We start from the raw sequence: 22,348 nt of genomic DNA, 5'->3' as shown, positions 1-22,348 counted from the left end.
TAATTTTTTTGTTCCTTTTCTCCACTGATAGTATCTCTATAACTTGATTTCCAAAGACTACCACATCATGGCTTTACTGGAGCTCAATTTTCTTCTAAAAGCAAATCCAAGCTGCATTGCTAGGACTAATGAATGTTTTTCTTTTTACTGCTCTTATCCAATGAGGCGTGCACAGGAACTCTTCTTGACACATTCCCTCAGTCTCTTACAATTTAGTATATTAGTTCTATTTGTTTCAGGATTGTTAAACTCATCTAGTAGGTAATAATGTCCTGAATATAGGTAATAATGTCGTGAATGACCAAATGTTGACTTAAATTGACAAACAACAGAACTCATCTCATTCCCTTTTTTTCAGATATCACAGGAAGTAATTGCTTAATCCATTTCACTCCGTATACTTGCAAGCTTAATTTCATTTGCCTACTATATTGTAGCTTCTGTTAAATTCTGTTGCTTCTTCCCTCAGAGAACATCTAAACTCTCCCTTCTTTTCTGCTCTGACTAATGAAACTCTTGGTTATATGCTAGTGAACATAATATTTTTTCTTTCTCTTTTCTTTTTTTTTAGACATTCTTTTTTTGTCAGTTTATGCAAACTTTCATTTAAAAATGTAGCTTTCTTTAGTTTACTTCTGCCATCTCCACCCCTTCTAAGAGGTTCCAGAATAACAGAACTTCAGTTCAGATGAGAAACACATTTGATACAAATTTTTTTCTTATTGTGTAGAGGTAGCCACACTCCTGGGCCGTAAACAACTGCAGCAAAGAGGTGGAACTGGGCAGAAAACGGCAGAGCCTGAGAAAACTAGAAATCTCCAGGAAGAGGTGATATCTACACTTAATTGATAAAAGAATGAAACAAATTTATATCCTGAGCTCAAAAACATTTACAAGAAATACAGAGGGAAAAGGTAGATCCAACAGGACATCCTCTGACTGTGCCTATAAGAACAAAGCAGGGGGAGAGGCAGGGAGCAAGCTGATGCAAAAGTATTAAATACTAGTTTATCCTGTACAAACATGATTCTCCTTACCTGAATCATAAGAGAACAGCTGTCAAGCAAATTGAAGCAAAAGAGGTTTTCTTGAAGCTCAGAAAAGATGTCAGAGAAGCGGTACAGAAGCAAAGAACTGTCTAATTGTGAGCATCATTAAGATGATTGCTTATAAGAAAACAAAACCCTGCATGTATGATTGGCAGATCACGAGAAAAGATAATAGCTTGTCATACTCCTAGATGATGAGTGAAACAGCAATGAAAACAATTGGTGGTGATTTTTTTATACAGTCACGTGGAAAAGTATGTGTTTTACCCAAATACAGGAGTAAAATAGAGACAAGTTAAAAGAGTGCAAGCTGGAACTTCCAAAATAAACCCTCCAGACTCTTTGTCTTTAACTATAGATCCTGGTTCCATAACTGGTTGTCTCCAAAGCTAAGACACTTGAGGAGGTGACTGAAAAGAGGAGGCCTACTCTATGTGTGGTTTTTGTGGATAACCTGAGTGAATAAACCAAGAAGGAACAAGAGTGAATGAGACCAAGATTAAGCAGAAGAAATACCAGAGAAAAACAGTATTTATTCAAACCACTTAGAAGTGAAATTTGGATTAAAAAAAGCACATGTGCATTTTACAAGACTAAAAGGCACTGCATAAATTTCCCAGGGGTAAAATCTGAGGGCAAGAATACCCTCTGGTTACAATATAAAGTCCAGTACTATTAGTGTCTTCTAAGTATTATAAATTCTTCATGAGGAAAAAAGTTGGCAGTTTAGCAAGGGAATGAAGAAATAATCCTTTGGAGGATTTAGCAAATACATTGAAAAAAAATTAGCTCAATATACATATTACAAATATGGCAAAATCATATATGCTACTCTGGCATTCAGTATTCTATTGCTATTGCAAATTAAAAAAAAAGTTCTAAGGAGCTGAATAAAACTAGAAGAAACTAGGTCCGTGAAAAACGTTTACTCTGTTCTGAGTTGAATTATGACAGCACAGAAGAGGCTTTTTATGCAAGACATATTAAATCTGAGATGAACAGTAGAACGGAAGACAGGAAATATTGCCAGGGCCTCAAGACTACTGGTTGTAACCTAAGTGGGCATTCTAAGTTGACCAGAGAAAATAAATAAAGTATAACATAACAAGCTGCAATACTGCATACTGGTCAGTCCACAAGCTTGGAGTGCAACCAGGAAACAAAAGCACTATCGGGGCAAACCAGAATTGTAAACAATAAAATCATGGAAATGAGGGGATTTCAACAGTTACTGTTCATGAAACACATGACAAAACACAAGGTTCTACTTACAAACTGATGCAAGAGTGCTTTCTGCTGGATTTTTCCGTTTAATGAGACTGTTAATCAAAAATGCAAGAAAAGATTGACAAATATATGTTATGGCTCAAACTCCAGAAAATCTGGGGCATGAAAAGCTCAGTGGTAAAATCCATTATTCATAATGGTGGTATCACAGTAAGAGTAGGTAAATTGAAAGCTCTAACCACTACAAGATCACTGATCCCTCAGAAAGAGGCACTGGTGTCCTTCTCTATGCTACTAAGTATGGCAAGAACTTTCTGAAGTCTCTAATGGCTGTTCTGAGTTAAGGTGACTAATTAAGTGGACTATGGCATTTGAAATACATGCTTCCAATGTAGGAATATTTTAGATAATAAACCAAAACAGACTTACAGAACACTATGCATAATTTTAAGAGCTTTTTAAAACACAGCCAACTAAATTTAAGCAGCACAATAAAACATATACATACATACATACAACATCTATATCTATAAAGCAGCGTATACCTCATGAGGGTTATAATCTGGAGGTAACTTCTCTAGCATGTCATCAGCAAGACGCTGCACCACTGCTTCTCGGGTTTCCCCTCCTCCGCTGCTGCTGTCTTTGGGCTGGATGCTCACTATTGTACTTAATGTTTCATTAGCCAGGTTAGTCTGGTAAGTTATATCTGCATTAGGGTGAAGTCCAAATACCTTAAAGCAAAAGGGAAAAAAATAGAAAAAAAATAAATGCAATTGTATCAATTAAAGAGTCCATGAAAATGTAAAAACAAGGAAGAAAATCCTCAGCTCTACAAAAAAATAGATATGAATAGGTCAGTGTAAGTACACTCATTTAACTTGCCAAGGACCAAGCCTAAATTACACTAAAACATTAACATAGGCTGCATATACAATGGCATTTTCATTCATATGAGTTTTTTTTAACTGATCTTCTGATTATCTTCACATAGCAGGCTTTGGATCATGCTGTGGAGTGCTATCAGGGGGTACAGACTGATTTCTTTCCAACAGATCAGACTAGAGCTTGTTGAAAACATGTCATATGTGGACACTGACCCTTCCCCACTAGCTCTGTGTCTCTACAGATCTATTGATTATTGTACCAGCTCAAGCTGATGCCCCTAATAATCAGACCTGTTGCCATTTCTAACACATTTTGTTTTACTCAGTTTCTTAGATTTATAAGGGATGCAGCACAGTGAATAAAACACTGCCCATATTTGAAGTACGTAAAGATTTTATGACTGATAATATATTCAGGGTATTTTATGGTTTAGCTATTTTTGGTTTAGGTCTCCCACTCATTACTTCCCCTTCTTCTGAAATGGAATTATTTTATTTAAGATACAGCTAGCACAGAATTACTGCAAAGCTGCCCTTTGTCTGAATGATAATAGCTTTCTCAGAAACTTCCACTGAAATATCAGTAAGTCTGGAATTGTCAGGTTGACAACTGCAACTCTTCTCCAGGAGGAATTGTACTGTGACTTATTTCACAAGCCCTCATTTAATTATAGCTATTAACTGTCTCTTACAAAATTTGAACCACTGATCCAACAATGAGGAAGTCTTGCCCTCAAACTGAGCCAAGCAGTCTTCTATTTCTAATTTTTCACATTTTCATATTTTACATGTTTTTCATATTTTTCATATTCTACGTTTACTCTGGTCCTATGTTTTTATGCAAATGATGTATGAAGGAATACAAAGAAACCAGAGCAGTAAAGCAATCGGTTGACCAGTGTCCTTTAATCAAAAAATGAATCAAACAGCCAAATTTCTCATTCTTTTTGATCCAAAATGTCTGGGAATTTTGATTCAAAAGGGGATGTTGAATTCTGTCTTTTTTTTTTTTTTTTTTTTAGCCTGATAAATCCTCAAAACCAATTGCTAAAGCTCTATACCCTTCTGAAATCAAAGTCGTTTTCAAAGGGATTGCTGAGTTCAATAGCTCTCTTCAGAAGTCAGTGTTTATTCTGATCAGAGATTGAAATTTCGTCAAAAGAGCAAGAAATACAGCAGACTTATTCAGTCTTTCTTTCTTAACCAAAAATGGAAAGAGGAGGAAACAAAGATATACTGTTTTGACTAGCACAATATCCTTTGTGGAACAAAGAAGACTGGGAGCTTAAAAGGTTAAAGGTTTCCATGAGCAATTTTGACAGATTTTGGAATGACAGAACAAAGTCATAGCTCTTCTCCCAACCTGTGAAAATGCGAAGGAGAAAAAGATGTTTGCATTCCTGAACTTGATCCTATTTACATAAAAGTCAAAGGTAAAATTCCCCTACATCAAACCATACATATGGATTTTTTACAGGCAACAAAATACTTTAAAAATACATTGCAGCATTGTGAGATAGGTTCCCAAGTGCTTAGAAAAGCAAATCCATGAAAGTAGCACCTGAAATCTGATAGAGTCAAGGTTCATACACTGATAGGAACCACTTCATGAGCTGGGCTCAAATGGATCCCACTGGTGCATTATCGTGGCTGCATTTACCGTCATTTGGAAAAGGTGCATCGTTGCCAGCACAAATACCCTTGCATTCTGCTTTTACTACCTTCAGAGATTCAAAACTTTAAGTTTATTTTATGACCTTGAAATCTTCTTGCCCTCTAGCCAGCACATTATCATTAACAGAAAACTATTTTTTTCTGTCAGTCCTGTCTATTTAATTTTAATAGAACTTACCTCCAAAGGCATTTATCAACTTAATAGCAATGAGAAAAAACCCAGACTGTTTCAGTTTTAACGAACTTCATCACACGTGCCTGTACTAGAGGGAGCAGAAAGTTGCAGTCCTCCAATTAATGATCACTGCAGTATACACACACCTGGTCATGTAAAAGCAGTTGCAACCAGGAGCTAACCTGCACCCTACCCTATCAAGTCATGGCAACATCCAGAAACCAGAATAATCTCCCAATAATAATTTGCAAAATGAGACCATATGGCCTTTTTATTGTCTTTATTTCTCAGTTCACATGCCTGCTCAATCCCTGAATCGCAAAATCGCAAAATAGTTTAGTTTGGAAGGGATCTCTGAGCGTCATCAAATCCAAACCACCTGCTCAAGCATGGTCAGCTGGAGCAGGCTGTCCAGAACACTGTCCAGTTGGGATTTTAATATCTACAAAGACCAAGACTTCACAACCTCTCTAGGCAACCTCTTCCTGTGCTTGACCACCTTCACTGTAAAAAAAGTGTTTTCTTGTTGTCAGATGGAATTTCCTGTTGTTTAATTTATGCCCATTAACTCTTGTCCTTTCACTAGGTACCATCAAAAAGACTCTGGCTCTATCTTTACACCCTTCCAACAGGCATTTATACACATTGATAAGATCCTGCCTGAGCTAAAGAGTTCCAGCTCTCTCAGCCTTTCCTCATATGACAGATGCTCCAGTCCGTTAATCATCTTCATGGCCCTGCTCTGTCTCACTCCAGAAAGTCCCTATCTTTCTTGGGGAGCCCAGAATTGGACATGGTACTTCCTATATGGTCTCACTGGTGCTCAGTAGAGAGGAAGGATCACCACCCTCAACCTGCTGGATCACCTCCCTCTTCCTAATGCAGGCTAGGATAGTGTGGGCCTCTTTGCTGTAAGGGTGCACTAGCTGTCCACCAGGACAATCACTGCAGGAATATGCATCTCCCTTTGTCAAACTTCATGAGATTCCACTCTGTCCAGTTCTCCAGCCTGCCCAGATCCCTCTGCATAGCAGCACAACCATCTGGTCTATCAGCCACTCCTTCCAGTTCTGTATCTCCTGTGAATTTGTTGAAGGTGCACTCTGCCTCATAATCCAGGTCATTAACAAAGATATTAAATAGCATTGGCCCCGGTATTGACCCCTGGCACACAGCACTAGTGACCTGTCTCCAACCAGATTTTGTGCCACAGATCACAACCCTCTGGGTCCGGTTATTTAGCCAGTTTTCAAACCACCTCACAGCACACTTACCTAACCCATACTTTGCCAGCTTGTCTATGAAGGTGTTATGGGAGGTAGTGTCAAAAGGCCTTACTAAAATTGAGGTAAAAAACTTCCACCTGGTAGAAAACTTCCACATTGTAGAAGCCCGACAGGTTGGTTAAGCATGATTTTTCCTTCACAAATCCATGCTGGCTACTCTCAATCACCTGCTTGCTCTTCATATGTTTGGAAATGCTTTGCAAGAGGATTTTTTCCAGCACCTTCCCAGGGACTGAGGTGAGGCTCAGTCTGTAGTTCCCCAGATCCTTCTTCTTCTCTTCTCGAAGACTGGAGTGATGTTTGCTAACTTCCATTCTTCAGGAACCTCTTCCAATCACCATGATCACTTAAAAGTGATTGGGAGTGACCTGACAATGACATCAGCCAGCTCCCTCAGCACTTATGGGTGTAATCCATCAGGTACCATGAACTTACATATGTTCAGTTTGTATAAATGCTTCCTAACCTGGTCCTCTTCCACCAGGGATACCTTCCTTGTTCTAGACTTTTCGTCTCAGGAGTCTGGGATTCCTGGAGGCTAGTTTTACTGGTAAAGACTGAGGCAAAGAAGGTGTTGAGCCTTTTCCATATCATTTCTCACTAGTTCTCCTGCCCCATTCAGCAATGGACCCACATTTTCCCTAGTCATCTTTTTGCTGCTTATGTACTTGTAAAATCCTTTCTTGTTGCCCTTCATGTTCCTTGACAGATTCAACTCCACTTTGGCTTTGGCTTTCCTAATCCTATCCCTGCAAGATTGGACAGTAGCTCTATACTCTTGCTGGGTCACCTGCTCCTGCTTCCACCTGTTGGACACTTCCTCTTTATGTATGAATTCAGGTAGGAGCTTCTTGTTCATCTACTCAGGCCTCTTGGCTCCTCCAGGGCTGTGGTCCTGCTTTTTGCCCTGCTCCTTCCTCTTAAGATCCTGAACTCCACCACTGTCACTACAGTCAAGGCTACATCCAGATTTCACATCCCTGACCAGTTCTTTCTTGCTCTTAAGTATTAGGTCCAGCCAAGTGCCTTTCTTTGTTGGCTCCTTAATTACCTGTGCCAGGAAATTGTCATTACTGCATCAAGAAATCTAGACTGGTTGAACCCTGCTGTATGACCCTTCCAGCAGACAATTAGGGACGTTGATGTCCTCCATGAGGACCAGGGCCTGTGAATGTGAGACTTCTTCCAATTGTTTGAAGGCGGCCTCATCTACCTCTTCCTCGTCAACAGATCTACACTATATACTCACTACAATGGTCTGCCTGCTAATGTTAACACATACATTCATGGCTCTGGAAAAGATGCCTGATTAAATTATTTATCAGACAAAAAGTCCTTTTAATACTTTGCAATATTTTACCTCAGGTGTATCAATCACTGGCAATTGCTCTATGTACTGGAGATAATCTTCAACTGTCTTCGCTTTTGGAATAACATAATCTTTGTAGAAACAAAATTTTTCACTAAACATGTGCTCTCCAAACCACACTCTTGCATATGTATTCAGCAATGTTTTGTCAAGGTCATCAGTTACACGGCCACCATACTGTACTTCTCCAAGCATATAGCGAACACAGCTCCAATTCACTCCACGTTTAATGTCCATATCATCCAAATGATTCTGAACAAATTGCACGCTGGCTGCGAAGTCTGCCTGATTAAATTCATAAGGAATGTTCCAGCCCAATGGACCAAACTTTCGTCTTTCCTGTAAAATAGACAGAGTTAAAGGTAAAAGCCTGATTGATAATAATTGTGAAGAAAGCATTAACTACAGAAAAATACATTAAATATGCTAAGAATGCAGTAGTCCAGCTGGGGCTGTATTTCACCAATTTAAAAAAAAAATTCTTCTCTTAACACGCACTAGGCCAAATGCTTGATTAATTATCTAGTAGTTTAATATTTCCTCATTTATCATCATCAGTAGAGAGATATGAACAAAGAATAGGAATATTAACATTTTCACAAAGAAAAAATTCTCTTTTTTAAGTGCAGTGAATCTGTGGGTCTAGATCTACAGTTTTTTAATTTAAAAAATGAACGGATGTCCAGACTCATCAGCCATGATCATTGTCTGTGGCCCTCCTATGGACTAGGTATATTCATAACACTGATGTCTCTGCATGGTGCAGATGCAAGTAGCAAAAGCTGGTTCTTACTGAATGATTTACAGGTGCAGTTGGCAGTATGTGGTTGCTAGGCCAATATCTGATATTTAAACATTCTTAACTCCCACCAAGAAAGAAGTGATGGGCCAAAGACAAGCATACCGCAGGTTTCCATTGGACCACAACATATCAGTGCACAGAAGCCACAGAGTAAAAGTAAAATTAACTACGCACTAAATATAAACTAAAGATATTGCAAAATCTATCAATAGAATGATGAAAAGTTGTGGTTAATTCATAAAGCACTTTCGTTAATGGAACTCCTGAAAGGCAAGACCCAAAATCATCTTCCACCTTCACTCCCTCCTACAGGTTTCAGTGCAGGAAGGATTTATATTCACCCTTTTAGCCCTTCTCATTGTGAAAGCAGCAGTTTTAAGACTACGGTTTTCCAACCCAAGCTGTAAATTTCTTTAATGTGCTTTTATGATTTAAAATATTATTAAAAAAACAGTTAGTTGAAAGACAGATCACACAGCCATGCCCAAAGACTTTAACAGAAGAGTACAGCAATTGATCATTGGTTGACTGTCCTTTTCCACTCTGAAATACCATCCCCGTTGGAGGTACAAGATCAACATGAGCAGAGTTCTAAGGCAGCTGCAGTAATAGAGATGCATTGTTTTCTTTCTGATTTTATTTGTTAATTTACCAACATGGGATTTCCAATTAAACAAGTTTTTCATTTAATAACATGGTGCATCAATAAACAAAACATGGCTTTATGACAGAAGAAATGTATTTTAAAACCTGAACAGTTGTGTGAAGAAATGCTACAGCATATAGCAGTGGTTTCCACTGTGGCATGTTGCTCACTTCTAGGTGATCCTGAGTAACAGCTGAGTACGTTCGTTTTAAGCCAGCTTTCACACCTAGAAAATAAGTATAAAAATGTAATATACGAGCAAAAAAATATATGGAACCCATAACTCCAACTTCCGTTAAGCAGAATTCTCTATTCCAATTTACAGTATCATCTTATTTATACCTTCAAATAATCTTTTGGAATCAATTAACTGTTCAGCTGGTCATAGCAGTCAAAATTCAATTACATTTTGTTTCAGGTAGATGACACACCAAATTAAGTTCAGGAATCTGGAAGGAATTACACTTAAGTAATCATATTCTAAATGTAATCAATAACAATGGAAATATGAACATAACTATTCAGCAACTATACGGCAATCAAAAAGACATCTAATGTCACATGAAATATAGCACTGAATATCCAAGAGTTTATGTTTCAATATTTACAAATAAAATGAGATTTTAGTTCTACCGAAGACAATTTTATTTAGATTTCATTCCTCAAACAATCTCAAAATTCTATATGCAGCTTCTCAAACTGGCATAAAGGCACCAAATTCATGAGATGAGAACCAAATTCACAGTGGAAATACTAGTACTTGGGGAGGTTTGTTTGAGCACTGAAATTTCAAATCCCAGGAACAGCTTTAGGCAGATGATACTGATGCAATCTCAGCTTCCATGGAATACGTAAGCCTCACTACCCCCAGATGCTTTCAGGCAGTGCTACTGAAGCATCGTCTGTCTTTGGCAGACAACACTGAGCATGAGTTACCGACATCAGGTCCCTCTTATGACATCTTGCACCTAATCAGGTTAACACAAGTTTAAAAAGACAGATTTCAAGTGCAGTGAATAGATTGTCCAAGTCATCGTACTTCCTATTACACAATAAAAGCCCTTTTGCTCCTTTCCTACTTCACAAAGATCCTGTAGAACAAAATTCAAACAAATAGCATTTCGAAATATTATAAGGGTATCATAAGAGAGTTCCAAAATCAGGACAAAGTAATCAAACAAAAGTGCCCTATAACATCATGCTACCAATGTGGCAGGACAGGCAAAATAAAACTTTCTATTTCAACCTGATTTAAATTGTTACACGGGGTGTATTTCTACTACTAAATGCAAGTTGCAACTTGGTTATAACCTGACTTATAAAATAGCCTCTTTGAGCTATATGGTGTTATCATTTGAATGATAAGGAGGGGTCACAGTACAATAAAAAGATGCTGAGCACTGAATTAACAGGTGTGGAGGAGAAGCAAAAGAAGTAAGACATTTTTAAGAGCAGCCTGACTAACTGCTCTTGAGAGTGGAGTACATACACTGAAACAGGATGTTTTTCACAAGATCAGAAATTTTGTAGACATTTTACTAAGGAAGATGAATACTGAAATAAGAGGTTTAAATGACTGAGACATTAAATACAACCTTGGATAAAAATTCTCAGCTGCTACTGACTTCATTAACTGAAATCAGTGGCAGCACGTATATATTAATGAAGGGCAAGTTAATGCATTAAACAGTTAGTTAAAGATGAGAGAGTTAAAAGACAAAATAAGTGTCAGGCTTGGGGATTTCTTTCTGCCATAGTTCAAAATACAAAGTAGCCTTCTGTCATTGTACATGAGTAGAATATAAGGCAGGGTAGTAAATTGCTTCTATAAACATACGAAGGATGTCTGCAGGTAGTAGCATAGTCTGGGTAAGGGAGAGACATTCAACAGCAGGAGAGCAACAGGTTAGAGACTACTTAGAAAAGCTGGATGTTTTCATATCACACAGAGTAACAGGTTGGAAGGGACCTCTGAGGTCACCTTGCACAACACCCCTTCTCAAGCCAGGGTCAACTACAGCTGATTGCTCAGTGCCTTTTCCATGTGGGTTTTGAGGATGGAGTCTACAAACTCACTGAACACGCCATTCCAGTATTTGACCACTGTCATGGTGTAACCCCAGCCGGAAGCTAAGACCACACAACTGCTTGCACAGTTCTCCCCCTCACTGCCCAGAAGGGTAGGGACAAGAGGAAGAAAAGAAGGGGAAGGGGAAGGGAAAAAAGCAACCCCTGTGGGTTAAGATAAATGGTTAGTTTAATGGAACAATAACAGAAAAATGAAAACAACAACAATAATAATAATAATAATGGTAAAAGAATATACAAGATAAAGTAATGCAACACAAGTTACTCTCACCACCTGGTGAATTGGTTGCCCAGTCTGTCCTAAGCAGTGATCACAGATTCCTGGCCCCTTGCCAACCCCCATTTATATATTGAGCATTACGTCTATGGTACAGAATATTCCATTGGTCATTCCGTTGTTCTGCCTATGCTCTTTCTCAGTTCTGTGGGAAGCTGAAAAAAGTCCTAAAATAGTATAAACATCACCTAGCAATGACCAACACAATGTGCATTACTGACATTCCTTTCATATCAAATCGGAAACACAGCAACCACTAGAAAGCTGACTGAAGGAAGTTCTTATCACTTTCCTTCCACTTAGCACTGTTCAGGCTTCCCCTTAGATATATTGTCCACATTTGGCACAAGGGAGGTATGGAGAAACTGGACAGGGCAATAAAGGTGATCAGATATTGAGAGTGCATGACCTAGAAAGATAGGACAAGAAGGCTGAGTTTGTTTAGTCTGTTGAAGAGAAGGCTGTGGTATGCAAAAAACAGCTTAAATTGTGAATACTGAAAGGTGGCAGCTAATTGTGTGCATGAGTGAGGGATGGTGGCTGTCCAAAACTGAAATTTTGAACCCTCAAGGACAAACCTGCTACTTGCTAGCTGCCAATGGTACAGGTTGCAAAAAGTGAAACATTATGAATCCTCCAATTAATACAGAAACATGAGTCAGAACTGCCAAATGTGATGCAGATCACATATTGTGCTTCTGCACATAAACTACTTAGGTTAGGAAAACTGGGGGCTTAGAGGCCCAGAAAGCACAAGATGAATATCCTAGCTTCAGGAGACATCCTGGAAGTGGTGAAAGATCATAAAATGATAGAACAGTTTGGCTTGGAAGGGACCTTTAAAGGTTATCTAGTCCAACCTCCCCTGCAATGAGCAAAGATCCTGGAGGTTGGGGAGATGCATGGAGGCAAATACCAGGCGATGCCCATGGACCTAGGCCAGTAATGTCCAAGACTGGTAGATGTAAGTAGCTGCACAGCATCAAACCAACATGACTTTCTGCCTGACCTTCCCGGACCAGCAGCGATCTCTCCATTGGGAAGGGAAGTCAAGATGAAATGAAAGGAATACAGGAGGCTGGGAACATGAGAGAGCGAGTGTGCAAAATAAGGAAGTAGCACAAAAGCCCTAATGTCATCGGTTCTTAAGTAAACCCTGGTATTCAGATCCATTGTGGGTTGTTATTAACCATCTTGCCTGTGACAGAGGCTAAGGGGTGATTCAGCAGCAGCTCACAAATACTTGAAGGACAATTAAAAAGATGCTGGGGTCAGCCCCCTTCAGCAGTGCCAGATGACATAACAAGAAGCAACAGCCACAGTTACATACTGCAGCTTGGGAGGTTGAGGCTGAGTGTTCAGAGAAGTCCTTCCTTTTCCTAACCCAGCAGAGCAAAGGATCAGCCCCCCTGTGCATCCTTGGGTGGAGTCAACAGGACAGAAAGAAAAGAGTGATGGAGTGTACTAAGTTTAAGAAAGTGCCACTGGCCTGGCATTCTCCACAGGTTCTACACAAACAACAAAATCACTACCAATTTCTGTTACAAAAACAAACAATATCCATTTTCTCCCCAAAAGAGTCATGCTTTACACATCGCAAGACTGACTTGCACAGTGCTGTATTTAGCTATTGAAACAACAGAGATTAAGATTAAAACTAAACCACTGCACATAGTGATACAGAGTGGGGTAAAAAAGCAAGCCCCAAAACTCAAAAAAGCATGGTTTCCTACCTTGAGGGGGTTCATTAGTAAATTTGATAGAGGACTGTAAAAGATTAATAGGAAACTCTGGGTGAGCCTCTGTAGTGATCCAGGTCCTGAAACCTTCACTCACAGATTCTGCTGTTGTGATGGTGTCCATTAATTCACTGAGAAACCCCAAGCCAAGGTGGCAGTTCTGTAGAAGGAGCCATCCTCCATCTTGCATGCACTGATTTAACAGGCGTCTTGCATGGACTTCCTGGCCCTGACCCATTGAAATGGCACGACAGGGAATGTTCTGGCAGGAAAAAAGAAAGTCTCTTTTATACACAGTTCTTTAGAACGATTATATACATGGTGTATTGCTTCTGTAGGTCCATGTATAGTCACATTGTGACACAAAGAAAACAGCTTATATCAATGGAGACTGATTATATTAAAACAAAGTAAACAAAAACCCAACACCCTCCAAGTTGCTCTTATCTTCCACTTGCTGAAAGAAAACTACATCCACTGGACATAATCTTTTTTTGCAGGTCTGACAAAGTCAGTGGGATAAGACAACTGAAACATCTTCCCTTTTCCTTGCTTCCCCAAAAAAAGTAGAACATGCATACGGCTACATAGCTGTCTGACTATTATTTTTCCTATGATTTGGACTATCTTGAGATGGACAGATATTAAGGGTCCACATAATAATTAATGCACAGAATAAAGGCAACAATTTTGGTGTCTTTTTACTGTCTGAACGTATTTATTTCATTTAACAGAGAACTGTCAAGCAAGCAGGTAGGATAGGAAAGATTGGTTCATATTAAGTCATCCCTTAGCAAACATCCTGTATTGTTAAATGGCAGCTGTGAAGCCACTGATTCAGAGGATTCTAGCTTGGTGACCAGCTATCTCTAGCTGGTCTAACTGTTAGTTTTCTGGACTCAGAAGAGACAAAGCTCATAAATGCAAACACAAGAATTCTGGAAATTTATGGATTCTTTCCTTGAGAGGCCATAGGAGAAGAAAGCCAGTGGATCAGAAAAAACAGGAGATGATACAAGCTCTCCCAAGGGGATCTGAAAAAGACAAGCTGACAAGGTTGTGATCAGGACTATACAAGTCTGTAAGTAAACTGCAGGTAGACACCCTCTTGCTTATTGTTCTTACTACCCTTGTTCTTATTAAATAAGTAGCCCCTTGGCTTAGATTGTCTCTCTGACTCCTACCAGAATTAACAAACCCAGTTGACCATATTATTCTATATACATGTTGAGGGCAAAGGAACTGATGAAAAGACTTAGTTTCATGAACAGTTTCATGTTCAAGACCTACAGCTGAGTATTCCTCATCCTGTGAGCAACCTCCTGCATAAAGACTTACCAAACTGGGACTATCTTCAGCTGGCTGAGAGCTACAAAGTTTAGTCTTAAGTTTTCCTGCTACTGGGACACTCTCACTGTGAAACAAAAAAAGAAGGAAGTCATCCAGTCCTAAACAGCATGGATGAAGCTGCCCCACTTTTACAGGAGAAAAAGTTTTGAGCATATGGACAGAAGCTGTGCTGGGTCATTTGGCCTTAGGGTCAGAGAACAGGCCCTGACCTGATCTTACTGAACAGTATAAATACAGCTGCTGTATATGATCCTCCACATCCTGGCAAAAGATTTAAGGAGAAGGGAACGCCAAAGATAAGAAAGCAGTTAAATCCTGCTCCCAGGTCAGTAAAACCTGAAATTGCAGCTAAAAGAAGCAAAGCTAAATAGCCTGTGAAGTTGGCTACGTGCTGGAGGATCAAAAACTTTACCTTTTCTAAGATGTAGCTGAGTACAGCTAGCACTCCCATCAGTAAAAGACTACGACTACCCCTGCAGAGTGCATAAATACTCAGCTGTTACATTATTCCCTAACAAAGCATCTGCTCATAACTTGCTTTTCTCAGCAATGCTACCTCTCAAACATACAATCATTAAAGGTTATAGAAACATCGAGAAAAGGAAAAATATTTTTCACTATGGATTGTCCTCATCTTACTCCTTCTGAAAGAACTCTACCAAAATGTCTGTGTACAGAATGTTTGTCTCAATAGTGAGTCATACCAATGTATCTGTGTCATCTTAATACAATGCTATCCAGACGAAAATACTATCATTTTAGTCACCACAGTGGTCCTGACAGTTCTGTTGAAGGTTCTGTGCATCATTCCCTGAAAGAAGAAACTATGTCTACAATAATAAAAATATCTGGTTTTAACAAAGTCAAAGTGCGAGGCATAAGTTAAATTTTCACTCCATCTTCACGTGAAAGTAAAGCGGGCAGAAATTCAACTAGTTTGAAGATAGAGCTTGCTTGGTTTGTAAACAAGGTTATATAGCTCAGTAGTCACAGATACTGTTTCCATTTCTTTGGGAGAAGGCCATCTGAACAACTAAATTTTAGAGTGAAATATAAATTCTGGTCACAAATTTGAACATTTCCAACTGCAGATAATTGATTTAAATTGTTAATATCATACTTAGAGGTACCATAAGTACTGACAATTCATTTTAAGCCTATAAATCATGCCCGTAAAGGGGAAATCACTGAAAAATAGGTCCAGCACGTCTTTTGGAAGTTTTGTATCGTTAAGAAGAAGAAAAAAAAAAACAACAATGGGATACTTTGGAGGTATAGAAACACATATATACCAAGATCAGACCCTTGGTGCGGCTAACCTATGTTAAGTCAAAGGTTTATTCTGGAAAAAAGCAGAGAAAGCCCAGAGAGAGATAGGAAATAAGTACAATTTGTTGACAAAGTAGCAAAATAAACAGAAAGCCCTCTTGCAAATGTTTCTGAAAACTGTAAATGATTTCTAGATACATTTTTCAAAAGCTAGAGAACAACTGAAGTGCTCCTCCAGTCACACAATACTAATATATATTTTTACTTAAAAAATATCTATGTTTGTAGTCTGACTTGCAGAATTTGGATGGCTTTTGTAAATTTGAAAGGTTTCTATATGCTGTGTGGTAAGAGCTTTACTTCAAGAGATCAGACAAGAAGTTTACAGTTAAAACATTACATTTAGCTTTAAATTTACAGTTGACATTACAGTTAAACTTCTGTTGCCTTATTCATAAATCTTGGTTGAACAAACAAGGCAATCCCTTTAGCTCTTCTGCAACCTCACTTTCTATTATTCTATACGTGTTTCCTTAAAGCATGAAAACATATCACAACTCCCCACTGCAATATACAGAATGACAGCAAAAACTGCTGTCTTTTAACACAATTACAGAGCACCTTCTACCCACCAGCACTTCCCCAGACAGGCCAAGGTCTTGCTTAATATTTGACAGAATGGGAGAGCATTTTGTTCCATTCCTTGCAAGAGTGAATCTAAGTGACCAGCTGACTTCAAGTGACTCTACTTAGAGGTTAGTGTCCCTCATCCCCTTGTATTGCCAATGGGATAGAAATAATCAACTCCTCAATGCGAGTCAGAGTTAAGTTTCAATCCTGTGCTCTGAATTGCTTTCAAAGGAGCCACTCTTTCTCTTCATTGATTATAGAAACTAACCCCTACTGAAGACAGCGTAAGTACCTATCTAGCAGTCCATTTTGCAGGATACATACATTGAAGAGACGGATAGGTGAATGAAAACACCATCACAAAGCGGACATTCCATTTGCGTTAATACCATAGGCAATGAACACAGGAAACCAATCACAACCACTGAATGTGTTTACCTGGACTTGAAAAAGGACTAAAAATATTTGCCCATTGCTAGTCTATGAATATTCTTGCAATTAATTTCTACAAACTCAAAATGTCTCTCATATCTTAGGAAAAGGCAATAGAATATTTTATGAATAGGAATAAAATTGTTCTTCCAATGCATCACTTCCAATAAACCTAAAAATCCTGCTCACCCAGCTGATGTCCTTCTCCCTCTGTATGTCTGTATATTGGCTGGCTATCTGGCTGCACAGTTTTTGGGGACAAGGATCACATCAACAACTTCAGACTTAAGATTCTCAAGTTTAAACACTCAAGTGAGAGTTAGAGCCTGAATTGAAGCACTCTTTATCACAGTCAGACAAATAAAATAAGAGAGTCCTGATTTTCAAAGAGAACAAGTGTCTAAACTTTCTAATTAGTAAGTTAAGAGATTTGTGGGTGCTCCCCACTTTTGCAAGTCTTACTTAGTGCATACCAAAATTCTGCACCTCTAAATGAAGATGCATTCTATAAGGGAGGAAAACTTACGGAGATCTACTGTGAATAACAACTTCTTGGGAAAATTATAATTGCATCTACATTGTGAACCATAAAACATAAAGCACAGAGTCCTTTAAAGTGACACTACGCTGTAAGAAGTGTTGAACGTCTCCATCAAGTGAACTGATTAAATGGTAGGGTCTCCAAATTAATTTCTCTTGTCACCGTATTTATGGGTTTTTTTGTGTCTTCCTGTAATCGCCATTACTATCAGCTCCTACAGTGAATGCAACACAGTGTAAACCACAATTATCGCTTTGTTCTTATACCTAAGTACTTTCACCAAGTAATGGACTATCATAGTCTGCTGGATAAAGACAGAGGACTCACTGGAATAAAACAACTGGAAAAAGAAAGAACGTAACATTTCCATTTCCTCAGTAAATGCATTTTGGCTACTGGTCCAAAATAACCTTCCAGAGAACAATGGCATAAATATAAATGTCATCATTTGAACTTCTATAAAATGTGGAAATACCATTTCTAGTTCAAAGTATAGTTTTAAATGTCTTTAACAGCTCTTGCAAACTCAGTTTGGGAGGATACCTTTGACTTTGCAAGACGTTCTATATTTTCAGCGGGGTCAGACCCCATTGATAAAAAGCACGTCAAAGGTGTTCGACAGTCACTTTCGGTCCACATTGCTTCCATTTCAAGAATAAATCCTTCTGCATATTTCCCTCCAAGAGATTCTGCAATGTAGTGTCGAGCCTAAAAAAAAAGAAACAAATTACCAAAAATACATCCTTTTTTTTTTTTTTTTTTTTTCCATTCATCACCGATGTGGAATTTACCAATAGCTACATTGGAAGGCAATGACTTTCTAAACTTTCATTTTCAACTCTGGTGTAACAAAAGTTACAGTCCACAGGAGACAACCATTGAAATTCTCAGATAGCAAACTTCAAACAAAGAAAAGAAAGAATTCTACTCACACAACAGCCATCCTGTGAACATTGTTGCTAGAGGATGCTAAATGGTTTTTTTAAAAGAACTAAAGAAAACCATGCAGAATAGATCTACTGTCGGCTCTAAGGACAGCCCAGATATTGTCCCTAAATTACTGACTGCTAAAGCTTGGTGGACAGCCAAACAAAAGAGTTTCTCTACACCAGCCCCATTCTTAGCTCCTCTAAGCATGTATTGTTGACACTGTCTCTACAGCATAGCAGATTAGACAGATCTTTCATCTGACCCAGTTACAATCTTCCATATATTTGTTTGAACTTCAAAGAAATTCTCCTGTCCAGTGGTTATCCAATTCAAGTCTCTTATGCTCAATATCTATTTCTACAAAACACAAACATAGCTCAGACTTCATCCTTAAAGGTCAAACCTTCCCTATGCCTCTATTGTCCTCTTTTCACAGACATTTTCTAAAAGGACTTCTAAAGCTATCCTGGTGTATGAAACTCTTTTTTGACTGACATGATTTGCCAACTGTCTAAAGTACTAGCACAGATTCTGAGGCATGTATTACAGAGAAAAACACCCAGGAACAAAGTGGACTGAGGAAGATGCCAATGCCAGAAAAAATAACTCAGTCGTCCACTATTAAGTGTAACTTCTGCCCTAGTGAAGAGAGGTAAAATTTTATAACACTTGGGGAAACACAGTAGGGAAAGAAGAGATAAAGAAGATAACAACCAAAAGAATCCCCTCTTTCCTCAAAAATTAAAATAATCACAGTTTTTGAAGGCACTGTTCAGAGACATTCTTTCTCAAAGATGGTTGTGCAACACAATAAGACTGTTGATAAATGAGCAGTAGCAGCTGTATTATTTTGGTCTGTTTAAATTGTGGCAGATGGAGCTCCCGTACTTCTCTCTTATTTACCAGCTGAAGAGAAGAAAAAGAAAAAGGATGGAGGGGGTTTTGTTGAAAAAGAGGTCCATGAAAAATCCCAATATCACAGACTGTGGAGAAACTGCTAGTCCGTTGCAGTTTCTTTTACGGTATCTGCCATGAGACAGTCTTAACTATTACTTACTCAGCATGGAGGGTAAGTAAACAGTTTATCTGCTAATTTAGTGATGTCATCAAAGTGAACTGTTCTCTTTCCACTTCTGTGAAAAAATAGGGATGTGACCTTCTGATTCACCAGAAGAATGTGACTGCTTTACAGGTTTCATGACTCCACTTTAGAAGCGCCACACAAAAGAATGGTATTCTTACAGACCCAACACAATTAATTTCATGTTTTGCAATGCCCTTCCTAATTCCTTGCAATTAAATAAATTAATATTTCTTTCACATATATTTATTACAAGGATTTCAATGTCTGATTTGAAAAACAGCTCACTCTGCAACAAATATTATGATAAAAACAAATTCAGAGAACATAAGTTTGGAACGAGCAGTTCTACAGGAGATGCCACGTGGCATAACCATTGTACAAAAGCATATCTTACTTGGGCAACGGTATGATCAGGGCACCAGCTACGGACAAGGAGCAGTTTACGGAATTGATCCAGTAAGCTGTCGTACCCATCAGGAATAACAGCTTTTTCAGGTGCTGCTTCATCAAACCAAGCTTTCCAAGACTTCTCATTCCTAACAACTTGCACCAGAAGTTGATTAAAAGGGTACAAGCTAGATAACTGCACAAGGTTGAGCCATGTCATGTCAAGGATCCACTTTTTTGGCTTTGGTTCCACAGAATTCAGATCCAAACTGGCACCTCCTGCAAAGTGAAAAGCGTTATAGAGGAAAACAACCATTGTTAAACAGAAAAATGACAAGTAATAAAAAATACTTATTTCTACAGTTTAGAGAGTAAAAATCTTTGTACACCAGGCATGGAGACACAGAATTTGCATGGAAGAGTCACTTAACGAAGACGGATTGGGAAAGTGGTCTCAGAGCTGATATCCCAGTAATTTTTGTGCTGCTTTTTCTCCATCTGTAGAGCTGGAATAAAACTTTCCTACCTAAAAGGATACTTAAACCCAAGTCTTCAGACCAGATGTAGAAAGGACATATGGTTAATCTGATCTCCTTTCACCTAGACTACAAAATAAGAAAGCACATGGTGCATTCATTTCCAGGACTGTGCAACTTCAACAGCCTCTTAGCTCAACCCCCATTCCATTGTCATGCCCATCTGCACTTCCAACACAGCTGATTCACAGCTGAACATTAAATCAGCGGTTGCAAAGCAAACTGAGATATTTGGATGGCAATCACCTGACTGCTCTTACCTTATGTCAGTACCTGATTGTATTTATCATATCTTGGAGACAGTGGGGTTCACCCCCATCAAATTTCATAAACTTTACTAAATTTGTTTCTTTGTCATTGTGTCTGGGTAGTGACAGGGAGTGGTGGCATAATGCAATGCAATATAACAACGTTTTACAACATGCAACAGGTTTCCACTTGGTTTATACTGACACTTAAATGTGGTACAGAGTCCTTGTGCGTTCACATGCCTGCTCACCAGCCAACAAAACAGATTTTGCCGACTGTCTCCAATATCACAGACCTAGGTATGTGGCAACTCGAAAAAGAGGCACGCAGGAGAAAACTACAGGGTCTCTTAAAAAGTAATGGGCATTTTCCTCTGTTTTGCAATGTAAAGCAGTTAAATATCCTCATCCAAACATTATTTTGATAATAAATAATCTACACTGCTTTTGTTTTGGAAAATTTGTCTCGGAATTCCTTTTTGGGCTATAAATGCTTTCATTCACCAGTTAAGAAACCTTAGATCCATTGAATACAACATACTGTTAGTACAAGCACTGCAAAATCTGAATTTAGCCATTCACAGACATAAGGAAACAGGAACATTTTTAGAGAAATTACCTTTGATCAGCGTCTCGAACTCGGTGTGTGAAATTTTCTTGGCCTGCAAGTCAATCTTCAGTGCCAGAAGCAATGTAAACAGGAATCTGTGATTTTCATACAACCCTCGAACTGTGTACTTGAAGACTTCATAGGTGAGATGATCAATTATATACACTACCCTTTTTGCTGTGATCTGAGATTTCTGAGATCTTTCCACTGATAGGTCAAAAATGCCAAGGAACTGCCGTAAGGATGTTTGGTACATGACATTAACCAAGCTCATTTCCACAATTAGGAAATACAGGATGCTACCACGACCAGCAACAGGCCGATACTCTTCACGTGCAGTATTGATTTTCACCTCTGTCTCCGCTGCTATGTTTAACTTTTCACTGACCTTAAAATTAATGGAAAAGACCATGAAGATTAAGTCATGTCACTTGTGATTTATACTGCACAAGCAAAAAGAAAAGGTCTTGATTAAGATCACAATGGTATTTTTAGTCAAGCTTTGCTTCCCTCTGTCAGTGTTTCAACATAGACATTGTGTCTTCATGTGCTCAAACACCGTACAATGGGATTTGATTCAAACTTACACCCGCAAATTATGCCTGGAATATAAAGTAGTATCCAGATAATAGTTTAATTTTGCAAAATTTTATGAAGAAAAAATGACAGTGTTTCTATTAGTTATTTGTAAAGAAGCAAGATGCTATATAGGGGCTCTGAATGGAAAAAAACAAACAAACAAACAAACAAACAGAAAAAAAATCTGTCTACAAATAATCTTTAAATTACAATTACAAAATGTATCTGCAATGCATTCAAAATTCACCTCTTCTGCTGTTGTTTTAGTGATTCTTAGGACTTCTATCAGAGACTCGTCTTCAACCAAAGAGCCCTCTGTACTGGTTAGACGGAAGAGTAGATTATCTTCAAGCTCCTGCATTTTCCTCTTGTTAAATGTCACTTCTTCCATCAGTTTGACTCTTTCTGCCTCCAGTTCCTGTATTCAGAAATTTTCCTTAGAATATTTAAGATTAATTCAAAGAAAGATTCTTTATAATGACGCAGAAAACGTGATTTCATGCATGATAGACTGGGAGCTGTGCTGCCTTTTT

General features: G+C 38.5%; 1 protein-coding gene across 1 annotated transcript in view; it reads right to left on the bottom strand.

Moving 5' to 3' along the window:
* The window catches only part of LOC141464169 (dynein axonemal heavy chain 5-like), a 159,570-nt gene that overhangs the window by 21,077 nt on the left and 116,145 nt on the right, over positions 1–22,348 (bottom strand). Inside the window, exons 66-73 of the mRNA XM_074146952.1 lie at positions 22,063–22,233; positions 21,246–21,624; positions 19,850–20,121; positions 17,985–18,149; positions 13,214–13,481; positions 9,220–9,341; positions 7,659–8,006; positions 2,822–3,010 (exon numbers count right to left, since the gene is read on the bottom strand). Of these exons, the coding sequence (XP_074003053.1) occupies positions 2,822–3,010; positions 7,659–8,006; positions 9,220–9,341; positions 13,214–13,481; positions 17,985–18,149; positions 19,850–20,121; positions 21,246–21,624; positions 22,063–22,233 (1,914 nt within the window). The remainder of the gene's footprint in view (positions 1–2,821; positions 3,011–7,658; positions 8,007–9,219; positions 9,342–13,213; positions 13,482–17,984; positions 18,150–19,849; positions 20,122–21,245; positions 21,625–22,062; positions 22,234–22,348) is intronic.

This window comes from Numenius arquata, chromosome 4 (assembly GCF_964106895.1).
Source record: "Numenius arquata chromosome 4, bNumArq3.hap1.1, whole genome shotgun sequence".
NCBI lineage: Eukaryota > Metazoa > Chordata > Aves > Charadriiformes > Scolopacidae > Numenius > Numenius arquata.
Note: the sequence above shows the minus strand (reverse complement) of the source record. Positions and strands in the feature narration are given on the sequence as shown.